The sequence below is a fragment of the Oncorhynchus clarkii genome, chromosome 4 (genome assembly GCF_045791955.1).
Source record: "Oncorhynchus clarkii lewisi isolate Uvic-CL-2024 chromosome 4, UVic_Ocla_1.0, whole genome shotgun sequence".
NCBI lineage: Eukaryota > Metazoa > Chordata > Actinopteri > Salmoniformes > Salmonidae > Oncorhynchus > Oncorhynchus clarkii.
The window spans coordinates 85,538,697-85,561,450 of record NC_092150.1 but is presented as its reverse complement, the minus strand read 5'-3'; the positions used below and the strand labels follow the sequence as shown (position 1 = coordinate 85,561,450).

Here is a 22,754-nt window from a genome sequence, read left to right as displayed (position 1 = left end):
ACCCTTGAATATATACAGTACCAGTCAAAAGTTTGGACGCACCTACTCATTCAAGGCTTTTTCATTATTTTTACTATTTTCCACATTGTAGAATAATATATATATATAATACATACATACATATAAATACATATACATATGTTCAAAAAATAGATTTTCCTTTATTACTTTCTAACCCTAACACCCCTCCCCTAATTGGATTAAACTATTGAGCAACAACACTGAGGCTTCTACTTCCAGTTTATTCATACTATCTACATTTTACAAACAATCTATTTTACAATAGTTACGTTTTGTTTTTCTTCCTGTCCTTCTTCTAACCTTCTAACCCATCTATTGTTTTTACAAACGTTCTGAACCTATATATGTTTTACGGACACAGCGTGTTTTACATGAGTTATCTAGTTGTTATTAGTCTCACCTTTCAGCTCCATTCAACCCCTCCCATCTATTAACACCATCCAGTCCCTTCAGCTCAATTCAACCCCTCCCATCTATTAACACCATCCAGTCCCACCCTTCAGCTCCATTCAACCCCTCCCATCTCTCAACACCATCCAGTCCCACCCTTCAGCTCCATTCAACCCCTCCCATCTCTAAACACCATCCAGTCCCACCCTTCAGCTCCATTCAACCCCTCCCATCTATTAACACCATCCAGTCCCACCTTTCAGCTCCATTCAACCCCTCCCATCTATTAACACCATCCAGTCCCACCTTTCAGCTCCATTCAACCCCTCCCATCTATTAACACCATCCAGTCCCACCTTTCAGCTCCATTCAACCCCTCCCATCTATTAACACCATCCAGTCCCACCTTTCAGCTCCATTTAACCGCTCCCATCTATCTCTGAACACCATCCAGTCCCACCCTTCAGCTCCATTCAACCCCTCCCATCTATCTCTGAACACCATCTAGTCCCACCCTTCAGCTCCATTCAACCACTCCCATCTATTAACACCATCCAGTCCCTTCAGCTCCATTCAACCACTCCCATCTATTAACACCATCCAGTCCCACCCTTCAGCTCCATTCAACCCCTCCCATCTATTAACACCATCCAGTCCCACCCTTCAGCTCCATTCAACCACTCCCATCTATTAACACCATCCAGTCCCACCCTTCAGCTCCATTCAACCACTCCCATCTATTAACACCATCCAGTCCCACCCTTCAGCTCCATTCAACCTCTCCCATCTATTAACACCATCCAGTCCCTTCAGCTCCATTCAACCCCTCCCATCTATTAACACCATCCAGTCCCACCCTTCAGCTCCATTCAACCCCTCCCATCTATTAACACCATCCAGTCCCACCCTTCAGCTCCATTCAACCACTCCCATCTATTAACACCATCCAGTCCCACCCTTCAGCTCCATTCAACCACTCCCATCTATTAACACCATCCAGTCCCACCCTTCAGCTCCATTCAACCACTCCCATCTATTAACACCATCCAGTCCCTTCAGCTCCATTCAACCCCTCCCATCTATTAACACCATCCAGTCCCTTCAGCTCCATTCAACCCCTCCCATCTATTAACACCATCCAGTCCCACCCTTCAGCTCCATTCAACCACTCCCATCTATTAACACCATCCAGTCCCTTCAGCTCCATTCAACCCCTCCCATCTATTAACACCATCCAGTCCCTTCAGCTCCATTCAACCCCTCCCATCTATTAACACCATCCAGTCCCTTCAGCTCCATTCAACCCCTCCCATCTATTAACACAATCCAGTCCCACCCTTCAGCTCCATTCAACCCCTCCCATCTATCTCTTAACACCATCCAGTCCCTTCAGCTCCATTCAACCCCTCCCATCTGTCTCTAAACACCATCCAGTCCCACCCTTCAGCTCCATTCAACCCCTCCCATCTATCTCTTAACACCATCCAGTCCCACCCTTCAGCTCCATTCAACCCCTCCCATCTGTCTCTCAACACCATCCAGTCCCACCCTTCAGCTCCATTCAACCCCTCCCATCTATCTCTCAACACCATCCAGTCCCTTCAGCTCCATTCAACCCCTCCCCTCTGTCTCTCAACACCATCCAGTCCCTTCAGCTCCATTCAACCCCTCCCCTCTGTCTCTTAACACCATCCAGTCCCATCCTTCAGCTCCATTCAACCCCTCCCATCTATTAACACCATCCAGTACCACCCTTCAGCTCCATTCAACCCCTCCCATCTGTCTCTCAACACCATCCAGTCCCTTCAGCTCCATTCAACCCCTCCCCTCTGTCTCTTAACACCATCCAGTCCCATCCTTCAGCTCCATTCAACCCCTCCCATCTATTAACAACATCCAGTCCCACCCTTCAGGTCCATTCAACCCCTCCCATCTATTAACACCATCCAGTCCCACCCTTCAGCTCCATTCAACCCCTCCCATCTGTCTCTCAACACCATCCAGTCCCTTCAGCTCCATTCAACCCCTCCCATCTGTCTCTTAACACCATCCAGTCCCTTCAGCTCCATTCAACCCCTCCCATCTATCTCTTAACACCATCCAGTCCCACCCTTCAGCTGCATTCAACCCCTCCCATCTATCTCTCAACACCATCCAGTCCCTTCAGCTCCATTCAACCCCTCCCATCTATCTCTTAACACCATCCAGTCCCACCCTTCAGCTCCATTCAACCCCTCCCATCTGTCTCTAAACACCATCCAGTCCCACCCTTCAGCTCCATTCAACCCCTCCCCTCTGTCTCATAACATCATCCAGTCCCTTCAGCTCCATTCAACCCCTCCCATCTATCTCTTAACACCATCCAGTCCCATCCTTCAGCTCCATTTAACCCCTCCCCTCTGTCTCTTAACACCATCCAGTCCCATCCTTCAGCTCCATTCAACCCCTCCCATCTATTAACACCATCCAGTCCCACCCTTCAGCTCCATTCAACCCCTCCCATCTGTCTCATAACACCATCCAGTACCACCCTTCAGCTCCATTCAACCCCTCCCATCTATCTCTTAACACCATCCAGTCCCACCCTTCAGCTCCATTCAACCCCTCCCATCTGTCTCTCAACACCATCCAGTCCCATCCTTCAGCTCCATTCAACCCCTCCCCTCTGTCTCTTAACACCATCCAGTCCCATCCTTCAGCTCCATTCAACCCCTCCCATCTATTAACACCATCCAGTCCCACCCTTCAGCTCCATTCAACCCCTCCCATCTGTCTCATAACACCATCCAGTACCACCCTTCAGCTCCATTCAACCCCTCCCATCTATCTCTTAACACCATCCAGTCCCACCCTTCAGCTCCATTCAACCCCTCCCATCTGTCTCTCAACACCATCCAGTCCCACCCTTCAGCTCCATTCAACCACTCCCATCTATCTCTTAACACCATCCAGTCCCTTCAGCTCCATTCAACCCCTCTCATCTGTCTCTTAACACCATCCAGTCCCACCCTTCAGCTCCATTCAACCCCTCCCGTCTGTCTCTCAACACCATCCAGTCCCACCCTTCAGCTCCATTCAACCCCTCCCATCTATCTCTTAACACCATCCAGTCCCTTCAGCTCCATTCAACCCCTCCCATCTATCTCTTAACACCATCCAGTCCCACCCTTCAGCTCCATGCAACCCCTCCCATCTGTCTCTCAACACCATCCAGTCCCACCCTTCAGCTCCATTCAACCCCTCCCATCTATGTCTTAACACCATCCAGTCCCATCCTTCAGCTCCATTCAACCCCTCCCATCTGTCTCTAAACACCATCCAGTCCCTTCAGCTCCATTCAACCCCTCCCATCTGTCTCTCAACACCATCCAGTACCACCCTTCAGCTCCATTCAACCCCTCCCGTCTGTCTCTCAACACCATTCAGTCCCACCCTTCAGCTCCATTCAACCCCTCCCATCTGTCTCATAACACCATCCAGTCCCTTCAGCTCCATTCAACCCCTCCCATCTATCTCTTAACACCATCCAGTCCCACCCTTCAGCTCCATTCAACCCCTCCCATCTATCTCTTAACACCATCCAGTCCCACCCTTCAGCTCCATTCAACCCCTCCCATCTATCTCTTAACACCATCCAGTCCCTTCAGCTCCATTCAACCCCTCCCATCTATCTCTTAACACCATCCAGTCCCTTCAGCTCCATTCAACCCCTCCCATCTGTCTCCGAACACCATCCATATTGGATTTATATTTGCCATGTATTTTTCAACTGTGCCGTGATGCTTCACAAACGTTCTGAACCTTTCTATTATCATAATTTCTACAGATGATAAATTAAAGATAAACATTTTTTTTTGTTTGTTGCTAAAAGTATCATTATGGTATTGATTGATTGACTATGACTTTTCAGATCACCCAGTAGTGCTATGTGCACAGTTAGCTCCAGGTAAATGTTATCATGTTGATGGTAATGCATTTGATGTGATCCAATAAAAACAATTGTTGACTATAAAAGCACCATGTTACTCATGTGTGAGTGCTGCAGCTACTTCTTTCAGTAAATACTGATTCACATGAACTGAATACTGATTCACATGAACTGAATACTGATTCACATGAACTGCATCTGCGGGAGACACTTACCTCCCTCACTAGCGTTAAGCACCAGCTGTCAGAGCAGCTCACAGATCAATGAACCTGCACATTCTACCATTCCAGTGTTTAAATGCTATATTGTAATTACTTCTCCACCACGGCCTATTTATTGCCTTACCTCCCTCATCCTACCTCATTTGCACATTTGCTGTATATCAACTTTTTCTACTGATTCATTGGTTATATGTTTGTTTATTCCGTGTGTAACTCTGTGTTGTTGTATGTGTCGAACTGCTATGCTTTATCTTGGCCAGGTCGCAATTGCAAATGAGAACTTGTTCTCAACTAGCCTTCCTGGTTAAATAAAGGTGAAATAAAAACAATAACAAAATCTGAGCTGTATGAGAACGATATTAAAGAAACTAGCTGCATCTAATGACCAAGGTCTCCTGAGTGAAACCATTGATAATTTTTTTTATTTTTTTTATTTTTTTATTCTCCTTTATTTAACCAGGTAGGCTAGTTGAGAACAAGTTCTCATTTGCAACTGCGACCTGGCCAAGAGAAAGCAAAGCAGTTCGACACATACAACAACACAGAGTTACACACAGAATATACTAACATATAACCAATAAATCAGTAGAAAAAGTTGATATACAGCAAATGTGCAAATGAGGTTACACATGGAAAAAGAACCAGAGCCTAGTATTCCACCTAAACAGGGAGTCATCATCTCCCCCTTGACAGCGTCATTACACAAACATTCCTTTAAAATACATTTCCTGGTACGAAATGTATGATACATCCTCTTAGTCAAACACGTCTATCAATCAAAGATGTATGTGTGGAAGATGTAGGTACTGGAATGGCAGTTTGGATGTCACAAGTGGCTTCTCTTTTCCCTGTAATTGGATGGAATGAGTCATGTGATACAGTATGCATAACGTGTTTAGGATATTAGCCTAGCTACTCACTTTAGTGTTTCGCTAGACATCTGCAGGTTATAGTTCCTCTCAGTTTCAGGCAGCTTGGTGAAATCCACCAGGCAGGGGTGCTGCCTCTTGTTGTCATCTCGAACCTGAGGGAGAGAGGAGAGGTCATTTAGCACGGTCACGTCTGGACGCACAAACTGATATCACTCTCTGTCTGCAACTGTTGACCCTAAAAACTTCCAACGATGCATTTCATAACAAATAGAAGAAACTAGTAGAAAACTAAATCACAGAAGCACTCTACAATATATATTCATCAAATATGCTAATGACAATAGGCTACACAGGCTCGGCACAGAACGAGAGTCCTTACTAACAAACGTATTCAGCTCTCTGTGTTTACTGAATCAGAGCAACACATTTTTGTACTGCTGCTTATATGTATTTCTCAAGGTTAACTCGAACAGCTGTCTGTAGAGTAATTGATATGCTACATATAGTGGGGCCACTCAGACCTGGGTTCAAATACTATTTGAAATCATTTCAAATACTCTAGATGTGCTTGATTGAACTTGAATGGAACCAATAGAAAAGTCTCAAAAGTGCAGACCCCGCCCACCTGGAACTCAAGGCAGGCTAAAGCAAAAGCTCTGTGTTTGAAATATTTTGAATAGTATTTGAACCCAGGTATGTGGAGTTCACAGAGCGAAGGTAGCAACTTCACTGTATGACTGTCTAACCAAGGTGAGTGTTCTCAGATTCAGAATTACAACTTACCAAAGTGTGTGTGTGTCTGACTTCAGTTGACGATAAAGGATGGTAGGAGGTTACAGAGGAGATCATTCCAACAGAAAGGGCATGTACTCTAGTCTGAGATGATAAATGTACCAAACTAGTCTGAGATGATAAATGTACCAAACTAGTCTGAGATGATACATGTACCAAACTAGTCTGAGATGATAAATGTACCAAACTAGTCTGAGATGATAAATGTGCCAAACTAGTCTGAGATGATAAATGTGCCAAACTAGTCTGAGATGATAAATGTACCAAACTAGTCTGAGATGATAAATGTACCAAACTAGTCTGAGATGATAAATGTGCCAAACTAGTCTGATATGGTAAATGTACCAAAGTACTCAAAGTGCATCATCAAGTTTATTATGACACTTGTCCCCAACAAGGGTTGAGTCTAAAATAGCACCGTATTGCTTACATAGTACACTACCCTTGTCCAGGGCCCTGGTCAAAAGTAGTGCACTAAATCGGGAATAGGGTACCACTTGTCCCCAACGAGGTCTTGTCCTCTCTCCTTCAGGATGTTGGGAGTTGGGACCTGGTCAAAACTATTGTACTATATAGGGGTTAGGGTGCACTTTGGGAACTAACAAATGTCACTTTCAAGTTAACGAGGGCTCGTATAATAAAGATTAACAAGGCGAATAGCTGTTTCCTAAATATTGTTGTAAATTAATGAGAAGGTCTGAGCCCCTTGACTACATTGTGGCCTTAATAAATGAGAAGATCAGAGCCCCTTGAGTAATGAGGCTCCTTATAGTCACAGAATCATTCATTTGGGCTGTCGTGCTTTTGGAAGGCTTGATCTCTGTCTCTCTCTCTCTCTCTCTCTCTCTCTCTCTCTGTCTCTCTCTCTCTCTCTCTCTCTCTGTCTCTCTCTCTCTCTCTGTCTCTCTCGCTCTCTCTCTCTCTCACTCTCTCTCTCTCTGTCTCTCTCTCTCTGTCTCGCTCTATCTCTTTCATTAAATTTGTCAAACAGCTGTGGTTGGTGGTTGTGTTCTCCTGGCCTCAGAGGAAATGATTCTGTGATAACCACTCCTGTATAAAGAGCTGTGTTGTATGTGCTCAGCATTCTAACAACCCCTCTTACTGCTGCAGTTAGGGAGGGAGGGAGGGACCTACCTTGCCATAGGACCAGCCCAGTTCAATCTTGTTCATGCCCCAAAGTTCATGGATGTTCTCTGCTAGTCTGTCACGCACGTTGTCCAGGTGAGGAGGTTGAACAATCTGGAGAGATAGAGAGAGAGAGAGAGAGAGAGAGAGAGAGAGAGAGAGAGAGAGAGAGAGAGAGAGAGACAGAGAGAGAGAGACAGAGAGAGAGAGAGAGAGAGAGAGAGAGAGAGAGAGAGAGGGCACAGTGGAGAGATGGATAAGCTGATTTCGTGTTGGGAAGTAAGATGAAGTCTTGCTTTTAAATTTTGCGTTTTTAAAAAGTATATAAAAATGATTGATTGGTTGCTTGCTTGTTTGCTTGATCAATTGAGTGATTCATTGATCAATCAGTCGGCTAACTGACTGACTGACGGACAGACTGTTTACAGATGTCCAGTTGTATATCACCTGGCTGGTGTCTACAGGTGTGGGGATGAATGAGGCCTGGGAGAGGAACTGTGTTGTCCCCAGTAGGTCCCTGACCCCTCCATGGTCTCTCTTGTACTCCTTCACAGCCTCCACCCTCATCTTCTCCTTGGGGAGCAGGGCCTCGTAACACGGGGAGTAACCCGCCGGGGGCAGGAACTTAAAGTCTCCATGACGACCACCCAGCAGGAAACGCACCCTGAGGAGGGACAGAGACCAGGAAGTTAGAGATAAAAGCCATTACTCACCAAAATGGCATTGTGTAATATTCATATACCCAAGGCTTATCTATAGAACTACAGAACTATAGAACTACAGAACTACAGAACTACAGAACTACAGAACTACAGAACTACAGAACTACAGACCTAGAGAAATATTGAACTATAGAACTAGAGAAGTAGAGAACAACAGAACTAGAGAACTATAGAACTAGAGAACTAGAGAACTTTAGAACTAGATAACTATAGAATTCTAGAGCTATGGAACAATATAACTAGAGAACTATAGAACTACAGAGCTACAGAACTAGAGAACTAGAGAACTACAGAACTAGAGAACTACAGACCTAGAGAACTACAGAACTAGAGAAATATTGAACTATAGAACTGGATAACTAGAGAACTATAGAACTAGAGAACTGGAGAACAATATAACTAGAGAACTAGAAATCTAGAGAACTACATATCTATAGTTCTATAGTTATCTAGTTCTATAGTTATATAGTTAAATAAATCTATAGTTATCTAGTTCAATTGCTGTATAGATAACTATAGAACTAGAGAAGTAGAGAACAATAGAACTAGAGAACTATAGAACCAGAGAACTAGAGAACTTTAGAACTAGATAACTATAGAATTCTAGAGCTATGGAACAATAGAACTAGGGAACTACAGAACTATAGCGTTATAGAGCTATAGAACTGTAGAACTATAGAACTATATAATTATAGAGCTATAGAACTAGAGAAATATAGAACTATAGAATAATAGACCTAGAGAACTATAGACCTAGAGAACTATAGAGCAATAGAGCTATAGAACTACAGAACTATAGAACGAGAGAACTAGAGACCCAGAGACCTAGAAAACTATAGACCTAGAGAACTATGGAACTGTAGAACTACAGAACAGTAGAACTACAGAACTACAAACAAGAGAACTAGCGAGCTATAGAGCTATAGAAAAATAGAACTATAAAACGAATATAGAACTAGAGAAATATAGAATTATAGAACTAGAGAAATATAGAACTAGAGAACTAGAGAACTGTAGATCTAGATAACTATAGAACTATAGAACTTGAGAACTATAGAACTAGAGAGCTATAGAACTATAGAGCTATAGAGCTATGTAACTTTAGCTATAGAGCTATAGAACTAGAGAACTATATAACTATAGAGCTATAGAACTTGAGAACTATAGAACTAGAGAGCTATAGAACTAGAGAACTATATAACTATAGAGCTATAGAACTTGAGAACTATAGAACTAGAGAGCTATAGAACTAGAGAACTATATAACTATAGAGCTATAGAGCTATATAACTTTAGCTATAGAGCTATATAACTAGAGAACTATATAACTATAGAGCTATAGAACTTGAGAACTATAGAACTAGAGAGCTATAGAACTAGAGAACTATATAACTATATAGCTATAGAGCTATATAACTTTAGCTATAAGGCTATAGAACTAGATAACTATATAACTATAGAGCTATAGAGCTATATAACTTTAGCTATAGAGCTATAGAACTAGAGAACTATATAACTATAGAGCTATAGAACTTGAGAACTATAGAACTAGAGAGCTATAGAACTAGAGAACTATATAACTATAGAGCTATAGAACTCGAGAACTATAGAACTAGAGAGCTATAGAACTAGAGAACTATATAACTATAGAGCTATAGAGCTATATAACTTTAGCTATAGAGCTATATAACTAGAGAACTATATAACTATAGAGCAATAGAACTTGAGAACTATAGAACTAGAGAGCTATAGAACTAGAGAACTATATAACTATAGAGCTATAGAGCTATATAACTTTAGCTATAGAGCTATAGAACTAGAGAACTATATAACTATAGAGCTATAGAGCTATATAACTTTAGCTATAGAGCTATAGAACTAGAGAACTATATAACTATAGAGCTATAGAACTTGAGAACTATAGAACTAGAGAGCTATATAACTAGAGAACTATATAACTATAGACCTATAGAGCTATATAACTTTAGCTATATAGCTATAGAACTAGAGAACTATATAACTATAGAGCTATAGAACTTGAGAACTATAGAACTAGAGAGCTATAGAACTAGAGAACTATATAACTATATAGCTATAGAGCTATATAACTTTAGCTATAGAGCTATAGAACTAGAGAACTATATAACTATAGAGCTATAGAACTTGAGAACTATAGAACTAGAGAGCTATAGAACTAGAGAACTATATAACTATATAGCTATAGAGCTATATAACTTTAGCTATAGAGCTATAGAACTAGAGAACTATATAACTATAGAGCTATAGAACTTGAGAACTATAGAACTAGAGAGCTATAGAACTAGAGAACTATATAACTATATAGCTATAGAGCTATATAACTTTAGCTATAGAGCTATAGAACTAGATAACTATATAACTATAGAGCTATAGAACTTGAGAACTATAGAACTAGAGAGCTATAGAACTAGAGAACTATATAACTATATAGCTATAGAGCTATATAACTTTAGCTATAGAGCTATAGAACTAGAGAACTATATAACTATAGAGCTATAGAACTTGAGAACTATAGAACTAGAGAGCTATAGAACTAGAGAACTATATAACTATATAGCTATAGAGCTATATAACTTTAGCTATAGAGCTATAGAACTAGATAACTATATAACTATAGAGCTATAGAACTTGAGAACTATAGAACTAGAGAGCTATAGAACTAGATAACTATATAACTATATAGCTATAGAGCTATATAACTTTAGCTATAGAGCTATAGAACTAGAGAACTATATAACTATAGAGCTATAGAACTTGAGAACTATAGAACTAGAGAGCTATAGAACTAGAGAACTATATAACTATATAGCTATAGAGCTATATAACTTTAGTTATAGAGCTATAGAACTAGAGAGCTATAGAACTAGAGAACTATATAACTATAGAGCTATAGAGCTATATAACTTTAGCTATAGAGCTATAGCCTCTAGATTATATTAAACCATTCAGGTTCAGAACATCTTGATTTTCCCATTTCTGGGCCATTTTCTTATTAAACTAAACTATGTGTGCGTCTCATGCTGTCCCAGCAACATGCAATCCCCACTCTCCAGCCTCCTCATCTTCTCATCACAGTTCCTAATTATCCTCTCCTGACCCTTCACAAATGAATACCGTAACCTAGCTGCACCTTTACTTGACCCCTGCAGAGAAGCTGTGAGTGTGTGTTCATGTGCGTGTCTGTGTCTGCGACTGTGCGTGTGCTTCTCTGCATGAGTGTGTGTGTGTGTTTGTGTGTGTGTGAGTGTGAGTGTGAGTGTGTGTGTGTGTGTGTGTGTGTGTCTGTGCTGGCGCCTTACTTGACCCCCGCAGAGAAGCTGACCACAGGGAAGAAGAATCCGTCGGTGTTGAAGTCTTCAAACATGCCCTGTACTGGCTGGCCGTTGATCCTGAAGGACATGGAAGGAGCGCCCAGGTCCAGACAACAGCTCACCACGTCATCACTGCTCAACAAGTGCTGGTTGATCGAGGCTACCGCCCGGGAGATACGGCCTGGGAGGAGAAGACGGAAGAGTGGAGGGGAGGAAAGGGTGAGGAGAGGAGAGGAGAAGAGAAGAGAGGAGGGGAAAAGAGAGGAGAGGAGAGGAGAAAAGAAGAGAAGTCACGCCTTCAAAGTCATGGAGGGCAGACTCAGTCTGGGGCCTCTTCAGAGGGGGAGCAGGGGAAGTGTAAGGTGTAGAATGTATATAAACCAATAACATATACAAACCCTATGTTGCTGAAGCTAATTATTGGCCATTGAGAAGCTTTCCCCGGGCGGCCATTTTGGTACTCCCCAGAAGGAGCAGTCCTCCAGGAATGAATGAATTCTAAAGTATTTCAATTAAATGTTTCCAGGACAAAATGACATGTATTTAAGTATTTTTGTGTTGTAGTGGGGATAGTAACATTACTAATCTCTATACTTCAGGGAATTCTTTAAATATATTTAAAAAAATATATATGTGCATGTTTAGCTCACATAATATAACTTAAAAGTATGCATTAAAGTGTCTATACTGAACAAAACTATAAACATAACATTTAAAGTGTTGGTCCCATGTTTCATGAGTTAAAAAAAAAGAACCTAGTAATGTTCTATACGCACAATAAGCTTATTTCTCTAAAATGTTGTGCACAAATTTGTTTACATCCATGTTAGTGAGCATTTCTCCTTTGCCAAGATAATCCACCTGACAGGTGTGGCATATCAACAAACTGATTAAACAGCATGATCATTACACAGGTGCATGTTGTGCTGGGGATAATAAAAGGTCACTCTAAAATGTGCAGTTTTGTCACAACACAATCCCACAGATGTCTCCAGTTTTGAGGGAGCGTGCAATTGGCATGCTGACTTCAGGAATGTCCATCAGAGCTGTTGCCAGTGAATTTAATGTTAATTTCTCTGCCATAAGCAGCCTCCAACGTTGTTTTAGAGAATTTGGCAGTACATCCAAACGGCCTCTCATCTCCAGACCACATGTAACCACGCCAGCCCAGGACCTCCACATTTGGCTTCTTCACCTGCGGGATCGTTTGAGACCAGCCACCCAGACAGCTGTTAAAACTGAGGAGTATTTCTGTCTGTACAAAAGCTCTTTTGTGGGGAAAAACTCATTCTGATTGGCTGGGCATGGCTCCCTAGTGGGTGGGCCTGGCTCCCAAGTGGGTGGGCCTATGCCCTCCCAGACCCAACAATGGCTGCGCCCCTGCCCAGTCATGTGAAATCCATAGATTAGGGCCTAATTCATTTATTTCAATTGATTGTTTTCCTTATATGAACTTTAACTCAGTAAAATCTTTGAAATTGTTGCATGTTGCGTTTATATTTTTATTCAGTATAGAATAAATAACTGTAGACATTAGTAAATGCATTTCTATTTTTTTACAATGGTGGGGGAGTGCCAAGATGGAGGTAAGATGGTGACAGCGCCCATTATCAGTCAACTAGTGTATCTTTAAATCACTGGGAGAAACTAACAGTCTGGGGCTATTTAGACGGGGGGGGGGGGGGGGGGGGGGGGGGGACGATTGGTTGACGGGGGGCAGGGAGGCAGATGAGGGATGGTTGGTTGACGGGGGCCAGGGTGGCGGATGAGGGATGATTGGTTGACGGGGGGCAGGGTGGCGGATGAGGGATGGTTGGTTGACGGGGGCCAGGGTGGCGGATGAGGGATGATTGGTTGACGGGGGGCAGGGTGGCGGATGAGGGATGATTGGTTGACGGGGGGCAGGGTGGCGGATGAGGGATGGTTGGTTGATGGGGGGCAGGGTGGCGGATGAGGGATGATTGGTTGACGGTGAGATTATATTGTACTGATATTTTTTCTTTGCTGTTGACCACAAAATGATGACCTCAGGATTTCCCTGCCAAACTTCCAAAATAGCTGCGGAATTTCACATCACGAGGGCAGTCAACGTCTGCAGTTATATAAGCTACACCTTGTTATACTGTCTCTCTGCCCTTGACATTCAAATCCAAACCGAAAACACACATTTCAGGACTTAACTCACAAAATACATTATAAGGCAGAGAAGGAACTGTCAGGGTCACATCAGGACAGGTAGAACCTCAGAGAGCATACCTGACCACAGGCAGAGTCATGCAGAACCCCAGAGAGCTTACCTGACCACAGGCAGAGTCATGTAGAACCTCAGAGAGCTTACCTGACCACAGGTAGAGTCAAGCAGAACCCCAGAGAGCTTACCTGACCACAGGTAGAGTCATGCAGAACCTCAAAAAGCTTACCTGACCACAGGTAGAGTCATGCAGAACCTCAGAGAGCTTACCTGACCACAGGTAGAGTCAAGCAGAACCTCAGACAGCTTACCTGACCACAGGTAGAGTCATGCAGAACCTCAGAGAGCTTACCTGACCCCAGGTGGGGTCATGCAGAACCTCAGAGAGCTTACCTGACCACAGGTAGAGGCAAGCAGAACCTCAGAGAGCTTACCTGACCACAGGTGGGGTCATGCAGAACCTCAGAGAGCTTACCTGACCACAGGTAGAGTCAAGCAGAACCTCAGAGAGCTTACCTGACCACAGGTGGGGTCATGCAGAACCTCAGAGAGCTTATCTGACCACAGGTGGAGTCATGTAGAACCTCAGAGAGCTTACCTGACCACAGGTGGAGTCATGCAGAACCTCAGAGAGCTTACCTGACCACAGGTGGAGTCATGTAGAACCTCAGAGAGCTTACCTGACCACAGGTGGAGTCATGCAGAACCTCAGAGAGCTTACCTGACCACAGGTGGAGTCATGCAGAACCTCAGAGAGCTTACCTGACCACAGGTAGAGTCATGTAGAACCTCAGAGAGCTTACCTGACCACAGGTAGAGTCATGCAGAACCTCAGAGAGCTTACCTGACCACAGGTGGAGTCATGCAGAACCTCAGAGAGCTTACCTGACCACAGGTGGAGTCATGCAGAACCTCAGAGAGCTTACCTGACCACAGGTGGAGTCACGCAGAACCTCAGAGAGCTTACCTGACCACAGGTGGAGTCATGCAGAACCTCAGAGAGCTTACCTGACCACAGGTGGGGTCATGCAGAACCTCAGAGAGCTTACCTGACCACAGGTAGAGTCAAGCAGAACCTCAGAGAGCTTACCTGACCACAGGTGGGGTCATGCAGAACCTCAGAGAGCTTACCTGACCACAGGTAGAGTCAAGCAGAACCTCAGAGAGCTTACCTGACCACAGGTGGGGTCATGCAGAACCTCAGAGAGCTTACCTGACCACAGGTGGAGTCATGCAGAACCTCAGAGAGCTTACCTGACCACAGGTGGAGTCATGCAGAACCTCAGAGAGCTTACCTGACCACAGGTAGAGTCATGCAGAACCCCAGAGAGCTTACCTGACCACAGGTGGAGTCCGTCAAAGCTGTATGAGTAAAGGTCGTCACCCACTCCGTTGCCCCCCCATCCCTCTCCACCCCCTGGGTAGGGGGCATAACCCTTAGTGGAGGCCCAGCCCACACGCAGGTGGGATGGCTCACTGGTCACATAGTGGTCCACCTGAGAGAGAGAGAGAGAGAGAGAGAGAGAGAGAGAGAGAGAGAGAGAGAGAGAAGGCATTATATGTGTGGTAGCAAAGAGCTGAATTGCAAGTACAACTTACATTTTAAATATACAAATTGTCAATAATGTTCCTACAGAATAAACAAAACTCATAAGCAATGAAATTGATGAAAGTGAGAAAAGCCAATGTCCACCTGGTCGATCATCAACTCAAAGTACCACTTCTTATACTGGGCTGAACCCTCTGCCACTCCTAGGAAGATGTTAGGCCTCATACTGGGTCCAGATGAAGACAGAGAGATGAGAAAACAGTCAGAGAGTGTGGCTTTAAGCAACGTGTGCTGCGGTACAGAAAGACAGACAGATAAATGATACATTGGTCATATGTCTATTCCATGTTCTTTTACATTGCATTCATAAAAGCTGTGTTTATATTAAATGAGTTAACACGACATTTGCAGTAGAACATCAAGAGTGAACGTATGTCTTTATGTAATTACCCAGACAGTAACAACTTGCTAATTGCCTGCTGTTTAGGGAGCACATTCATTTATGAATGTTGTTTATTAACCCAATGAGTCCCACCATCACGCCTGCATGATTTAGGCTACAAACTGTGTTTGAACTACAGCCTTCTGGGCTATACCGTCAATAAAATTCATGAATTCAACTGTTTATGTCAAATTGCTATGTGTTCTACTTGTAGCCCTGGTTGTGCCCCCATTACACCATAGAATTACAATGATTACACCATAGAATTACAATGATTACACCATAGAATTAGACTGATTACACCATAGAATTACAATGATTACACCATAGAATTAGACCGATTACACCATAGAATTACAATGATTACACCATAGAACTAGACTGATTACACCATATAATTACAATGATTACACCATAGAATTAGACTGAATACACCATAGAATTAGACTGATTACACCATAGAATTAGACTAATTACACCATAGAATTAGACTGATTACACCATAGAATTACAATGATTACACCATAGAATTAGACCGATTACACCATAGAATTACAATGATTACACCATAGAACTAGACTGATTACACCATAGAATTACAATGATTACACCATAGAATTAGACTGAATACACCATAGAATTACAATGATTACACCATAGAATTAGAATGGTAGTAGTTCTAATTTTATGGCGCATGGTTACAGCGGGGCACTTCCTACTTCCTGTTACCTCTGAACGTCATTGACCAATCGTGTCTGGAGGAGCAGGTCTCTCTTCGGAAGCAGGTGATCACAGATGAGGTTCTGATTGGCTCTCACTGCCACCCCGTTACACACACACAAAGAGCACAGGACGTCCAGGATCTAGGGAAGGAGGGAGGGAGAGAGACAGGGAAAGAGAAAGAAAGAGAGATGGAAAGAGAGAGGGAAAGAGAGAGGGAAAGAGAGATGGAAAGAGAGATGGAAAGAGAGAGGGAAAGAGAGAGGGAAAGAGAGAGGGAGAGAGACAGGGAAAGAGAGAGGGAAAGAGAGAGGGAAAGAGGGAGGGAGAGAGACAGGGAAAGAGAGAGGGAAAGAGAGAGGGAAAGAGAGAGGGAAAGAGAGATGGAAAGAGAGAGGGAAAGAGAGGGAAAGAGAGAGGGAAAGAGAGATGGAAAGAGAGAGGGAAAGAGAGAGGGAAAGAGAGAGGGAAAGAGAGATGGAAAGAGAGAGGGAAAGAGAGAGGGAAAGAGAGAGGGAAAGAGAGATGGAAAGAGAGAGGGAAAGAGAGATGGAAAGAGAGAGGGAAAGAGAGAGGGAAAGAGAGAGGGAAAGAGAGATGGAAAGAGAGAGAAAGAGAGAGGGAAAGAGAGAGAGAAAGAGAGATGAAAAGAGAGAGGGAAAGAGAGATGGGGAAATAAGAAAATAAGGATCGAGGGAGATCGAGAGACAGCGAACCAGAGAGACGTATAAGAATGAATTATACTATCCTCGTTCCTTCCAAGTTTTCATTTTGGCAGTTGTTTTAGATTCATTTTTTTGTTTTAGTCTTTTGTCTAAAATAGCTTTAATTATTAGTCACATTTTAGTCATTAGTCTTAGTTTTAGTTATTATCAGTCGACTAAAAGTCTGGACAATGTTTGTCTAGTTTTTGTCACAGTCAACTTATTCCTATTTTAGTCAATGCTATTTCCTTTAAATAATTAATATTTAGGCTACCTCTAAATTCCATCATGTGCATATTCAGCCTTGTCCAACTAGGCCTTCTAGTATACATACCATCCTATTAGCTGGCTATTGTGCCATAGCCATTATTAACCATTCTACCAACAGAGATGGTAGAGAAAGCGAGATACCCGATCCCTCCATTTTTCTGATCGGGGCCTCTCTGGTCTACTTATTGCCCTCGCCCTGTGGAGGGGTTGCCCCAGGGTGAGACATCACACCCATTTTTTTCTGGTCAGGGTGGGGCGGTTGGAGTGAGCAGGAGGGGACAATAAGCTCTCTGGCGTGAGCATGCCAGATATTATGGAGGAAGTGGTGGGCTCACACAGGAAAAGAATGCTCAAGCGAGTGAGGAAACGCCCATTTACACAGACAGGATCCTTGACCATTGTATTCAATGGTAAACGGTCTGAGTAAACTATCATATTTATCTACCATCAAAGTAAAAACTGGTAATATGAACATTATTGTGTCTTAACAGAATTGAAGCTCGTTACAGTGTAGAAGTGCCCTGCCTGCACATCAGTTCAAAAGATGTGCCATAGCCAGTGGACTTCAGGAAACAGCAGAGGGAACACCCCCCTATCCACATCGATGGAACAGTAGTGGAGAGGGTAGCAAGTTTTAAGTTCCTCGGCATACACATCACAGACAAACTGAATTGGTCCACTCACACAGACAGCATCGTGAAGAAGGCGCAGCAGCGCCTCTTCAACCTCAGGAGGCTGAAGAAATTCGGTTTGTCACCAAAAGCACTCACAAACTTCTACAGATGCACAATCGAGAGCATCCTGGCGGGTTGTATCACCGCCTGGTACGGCAACTGCTCCGCCCACAACCGTAAGGCTCTCCAGAGGGTAGTGAGGTCTGCACAACGCATCACCGGGGGCAAACTACCTGCCCTCCAGGACACCTACACCACCCGATGTTACAGGAAGGCCATAAAGATCATCAAGGACATCAACCACCCGAGCCACTGCCTGTTCACCCCGCTATCATCCAGAAGGCGAGGTCAGTACAGGTGCATCAAAGCTGGGACCGAGAGACTGAAAAACAGCTTCTATCTCAAGGCTATCAGACTGTTAAACAGCCACCACTAACATTGAGTGGCTGCTGCCAACACACTGACACTGACGCTGACTCAACTCCAGCCACTTTAATAATGGGAATTGATGGGAAATTATGTAAATATATCACTAGCCACTTTAAACAATGCTACCTTATATAATGTTACTTACCCTACATTATTCATCTCATATGCATACGTATATACTGTACTCTATATCATCGACTGCATCCTTATGTAATACATGTATCAATAGCCACTTTAACTATGCCACTTTGTTTACATACTCACCTCATGTATATACTGTACTCGATACCATCTACTGTATCCTGCCTATGCTGCTCTGTACCATCACTCATTCATATATCCTTATGTACATATTCTTTATCCCCTTACACTGTGTATAAGACAGTAGTTTTGGAATTGTTAGTTAGATTACTTGTTGGTTATTACTGCATTGTCGGAACTAGAAGCACAAGCATTTCGCTACACTCGCATTAACATCTTCTAACCATGTGTATGTGACAAATAAAATTTGATTTGATTTGATGACGACGATTGAAGTGACCACCCAGTTCTCTCTAACTCTCTCTCTCGTGCTCTCTCTGTCTCTCTCTCTAACTCTCTCTCTCTCTTGTGCTCTTTCTGTCTCTCTCAATTCAATTCAATTCAAGGGCTTTATTGGCATGGGAAACATGTGTTAACATTGCCAAAGCAAGTGAGGTAGATAATATATAAAGTGAATATATAAAGTGAAATAAAAAATAGAAATTAACAGTAAACCTTACACATACAGAAGTTTCAAAACAATAAAGACATTATAAATGTCATATTATATATATACAGTGTTTTAACAATGTACAAATGGTTAAAGGTCACAAGATAAAATAAATAAGCATAGATATGGGTTGTATTTACAATGGTGTTTGTTCTTCACTGGTTGCCCTTTTCTCGTGGCAACAGGTCACACATCTTGCTGCTGTGATGGCACACTGTGGAATTTCACCCAGTAGATATGGGAGTTTTTCAAAATTGGATTTGTTTTCGAATTCTTTGTGGATCTGTGTAAATATCTGGGAAATATGTCTCTCTGATATGGTCATACATTGGGCAGGAGGTTAGGAAGTGCAGCTCAGTTTCCACCTCTAACTCTCTCTCTCTCCCGTGCTCTCTCTCTCTCTCTCTCTCTCTCTCTCTCTCTCTCTCTCTCTCTCTCTCTCTCTCTCTCTCTCTAACTCTCTCTCTCTCTCATGCTCTCTCTCTCTCTCTCTCTCTTGTGCTCTCTCTCTTGTTTTCTCTTTCTCTCTCAATTCAATTCAAATGGCTTTATTGGCATGGGAAACATATGTTTACATTTCTCTGTCTTTCCTATGTGTGTCACACTCCTCAATAGAGCTTCACACAGACAGACAGAAGGCGACAATCCTTCGGTTTTGTCTCTGTGTAACAATAGCACGTCACTTAGCAACCAAGTAAATGATGCTAATAACCCATAGAGGGGCATGCATGGCCCGTGTCTTTATTGGTTGTTAAAAGCTTAAAGGATTCCTGTGCTGTGCCATGTCATGGTATGGATCAACACCTGCTGCTTACAGGACTGGGGTTGCACTCCAAATAGCACCTGGTCAAAAGTAGTGCACTACAGAGGGAATAGGGAGAGATTTGGGACGCAGTCCGGCTCTGGATGTTGCATGCACAATTACCCAGTTAACCCAGCAGGGCTAGTTAACACTGCATGTAAAGCACATAGTAGGAAGGTTGATATGCAGCATGATGCTATTGTCAACGCCACCATGACAGCTGTGATAGCCACAGATCTGCATACACTGTTGGGCACTGGTTTACATACAGTCGTGGCCAAAAGATTTGAGAATGACAAAAAAATATAAATTTTCACAAAGTCTGTTGCCTCAGTTTGTATGATGGCAATCCCCCCCAAAAAATGTCCACTGCATTTCAGCCCTGCCACAAAAGGACCAGCTGACATCATGTCGGGGATTTTCTCATTAATACAGGTTAGAGTGTTGACGAGGACAAGGCTGGAGATCACTCTGTCATGCTGATTGAGTTCGAATAACAGACTGGAAGCTTCAAAAGGAGGGTGGTGCTTGGAATCATTGTTCTCCCTCTGCCAACCATGGTTACCTGCAAGGAAACACGTGCCGTCACCATTGCTTGGCACAGAAAGGGCTTCACAGGCAAGGATATTGCTGCCAGTAAGATTGCACCTAAATCAACAATTTATCGGCTCATCAAGAAATTCAAGGAGAGCGGTGCAATTGTTGTGAAGAAGGCTTCAGGGCGCCCAAGAAATTCCAGCAAGCGCCAGGACCATCTCCTAAAGTTGATTCAGCTGCTGGATTGGGGCACCACCAGTACAGAGCTTGCTCAGGAATGGCAGCAGGCAGGTATGAGTGCATCTGCACGCACAGTGAGGCAAAGACTTTTGGAGGATGGCCTGGTGTCAAGAAGGGCAAAGAAACCACATCTCTCCAGGAAAAACATCAGGGACAGACTGATGTTCTGCAGAAGGTACAGGGATTGGACTGCTGAGGACTGGGGTAAAGTCATTTTCTCTGATGAATCCCCTTTCCGATTGTTTGGGGCATCCGGAAAAAAGCTTGTCCGGAGAAGACAAGGTGAGCGCTACCATCAGTCCTGTGTCATGCCAACAGTAAAGCATCCTGAGACATTCATGTGTGGGGTTGCTTCTCAGCTAAGGGTGTGTGCTCACTCAAAATTTTGCCTAAGAACACAGCCGTGAATAAAGAATGGTACCAACACATCATCTGAGAGCAACTTCACCCAACCATCCAGGAACAGTTTGGTGACGAACAATGCCTTTTCCAGCATGATGGAGCACCTTGCCATAAGGCAAAAGTGATAACTAAGTGACTTGAGAAACAAAACATCAAGATTTTGGGTCCCTGGCCAGGAAACTCCCCAGACCTTAATCCCATTGAGAACTTGTGGTCAATCCTCAAGAGGCGGGTGGACAAACAAAACCCCACAAATTCTGACAAACTCCAAGCATTGATAAATGCAAGAATGGGGCTGCCATCAGTTAGGATGTGCCACAGAAGTTAATTGACAGCATGCCAGGACGGATTGCAGAGGTCTTGAAAAAGAAGGGTCAACACTGCAAATATTGACTCTTTGCATCAACTTCATGTAATTGTCAATAAAAGCCTTTGACACTTATGAAATGCTTGTAATTATAGTTCAGTATTCCATAGTAACATCTGACAAAAAATATCTAAAGACACTGAAGCAGCAAACTTTGTGGAAATTAATATTTGTGTCATTCTCAAAACTTTTGGCCACGACTGTACATTGTCTGAGTGTTGCATTGTTTTGAGGGGGGACAATCACTTTTCAGGTTAAACTTGACATGGTTAGAAGTTTTATGAATTGCTAGTACTGTTTAACCTCTGTCTAAGCCCTGACATGTTAACTGTTTCTAGGTTAACTATCTCCTCCAGGTAAACTATCTCCTCCGGGTTAACCATCTCCTCCGGGTTAACCATCTCCTCCGGGTTAACCATCTCCTCCGGGTTAACCATCTCCTCCGGGTAAACTATCTCCTCCGGGTTAACTATCTCCTCTGGGTTAACTATCTCCTCTGGGTTAACCATCTCCTCTGGGTTAACTATCTCCTCTGGGTTAACCATCTCCTCCTGGTTAACTATCTCCCCTGGGTTAACCATCTCCCCCGGGTTAACCATCTCCCCCGGGTTAACTATCTCCTCTGGTTAAAGGGATGAAAGCCCAAAGCACTGCTGCTCATACTCTAGATGTTTGGCTCATGTTTGCCTCTCTCTCAGAAAGCATTACAATAGCATTGTCTACAGCATGATATTGTCATTATGCAGGTATGTGTACATGCTGCTGTTGAGTTTCATTTAGAACCTTCAGAATTTGTGTATTGGAACCTTCAGAATGAGTGTATTAGAACCTTTAGAATGAGTGTGTTAGAACCTTCAGAATGAGTGTATTAGAACCTTCAGAATGAGTGTATTAGAACCTTCAGAATGAGTGTGATAGAACCTTCAGAATGAGTGTATTAGAACCTTCAGAATGAGTGTATTAGAACCTCAGTAATGTGTTGTTGTTGCTGACCTTGTGGTTGCGTCCGTGTTTGTAGAGCAGGGAGATGATGGACTTGATGTGTCCTTTCTGGATGATGTTCAGAGCCTCCGGAGACTCTATCAGGATACAATGGAGCACCTCCAGGATACCTACAAAAGAGTAAAGTAGAACAAAACAAAACAGAATAAAATCAGGAGACTCTATCAGGATACAACGGAGCACCTCCACAATACCCGAGGACAAACAGGCTAAAACTACTGGGAGATTATGCTATAGACCTTTGTAAGAAAAGC

At 43.2% G+C, this 22,754-nt stretch overlaps 1 protein-coding gene across 2 annotated transcripts in view; it reads right to left on the bottom strand.

Moving 5' to 3' along the window:
- Positions 1-22,754, bottom strand: part of LOC139407391 (ryanodine receptor 3-like) — a 270,933-nt gene that overhangs the window by 139,476 nt on the left and 108,703 nt on the right. For both annotated transcript variants that reach the window (XM_071151137.1, XM_071151138.1), the window contains exons 17-24: positions 22,492-22,610; positions 16,332-16,465; positions 15,305-15,386; positions 14,948-15,107; positions 11,409-11,601; positions 7,797-8,013; positions 7,359-7,463; positions 5,481-5,584 (exon numbers count right to left, since the gene is read on the bottom strand). In XM_071151137.1, coding sequence (XP_071007238.1) covers positions 5,481-5,584; positions 7,359-7,463; positions 7,797-8,013; positions 11,409-11,601; positions 14,948-15,107; positions 15,305-15,386; positions 16,332-16,465; positions 22,492-22,610 — 1,114 coding nt within the window. The remainder of the gene's footprint in view (positions 1-5,480; positions 5,585-7,358; positions 7,464-7,796; positions 8,014-11,408; positions 11,602-14,947; positions 15,108-15,304; positions 15,387-16,331; positions 16,466-22,491; positions 22,611-22,754) is intronic.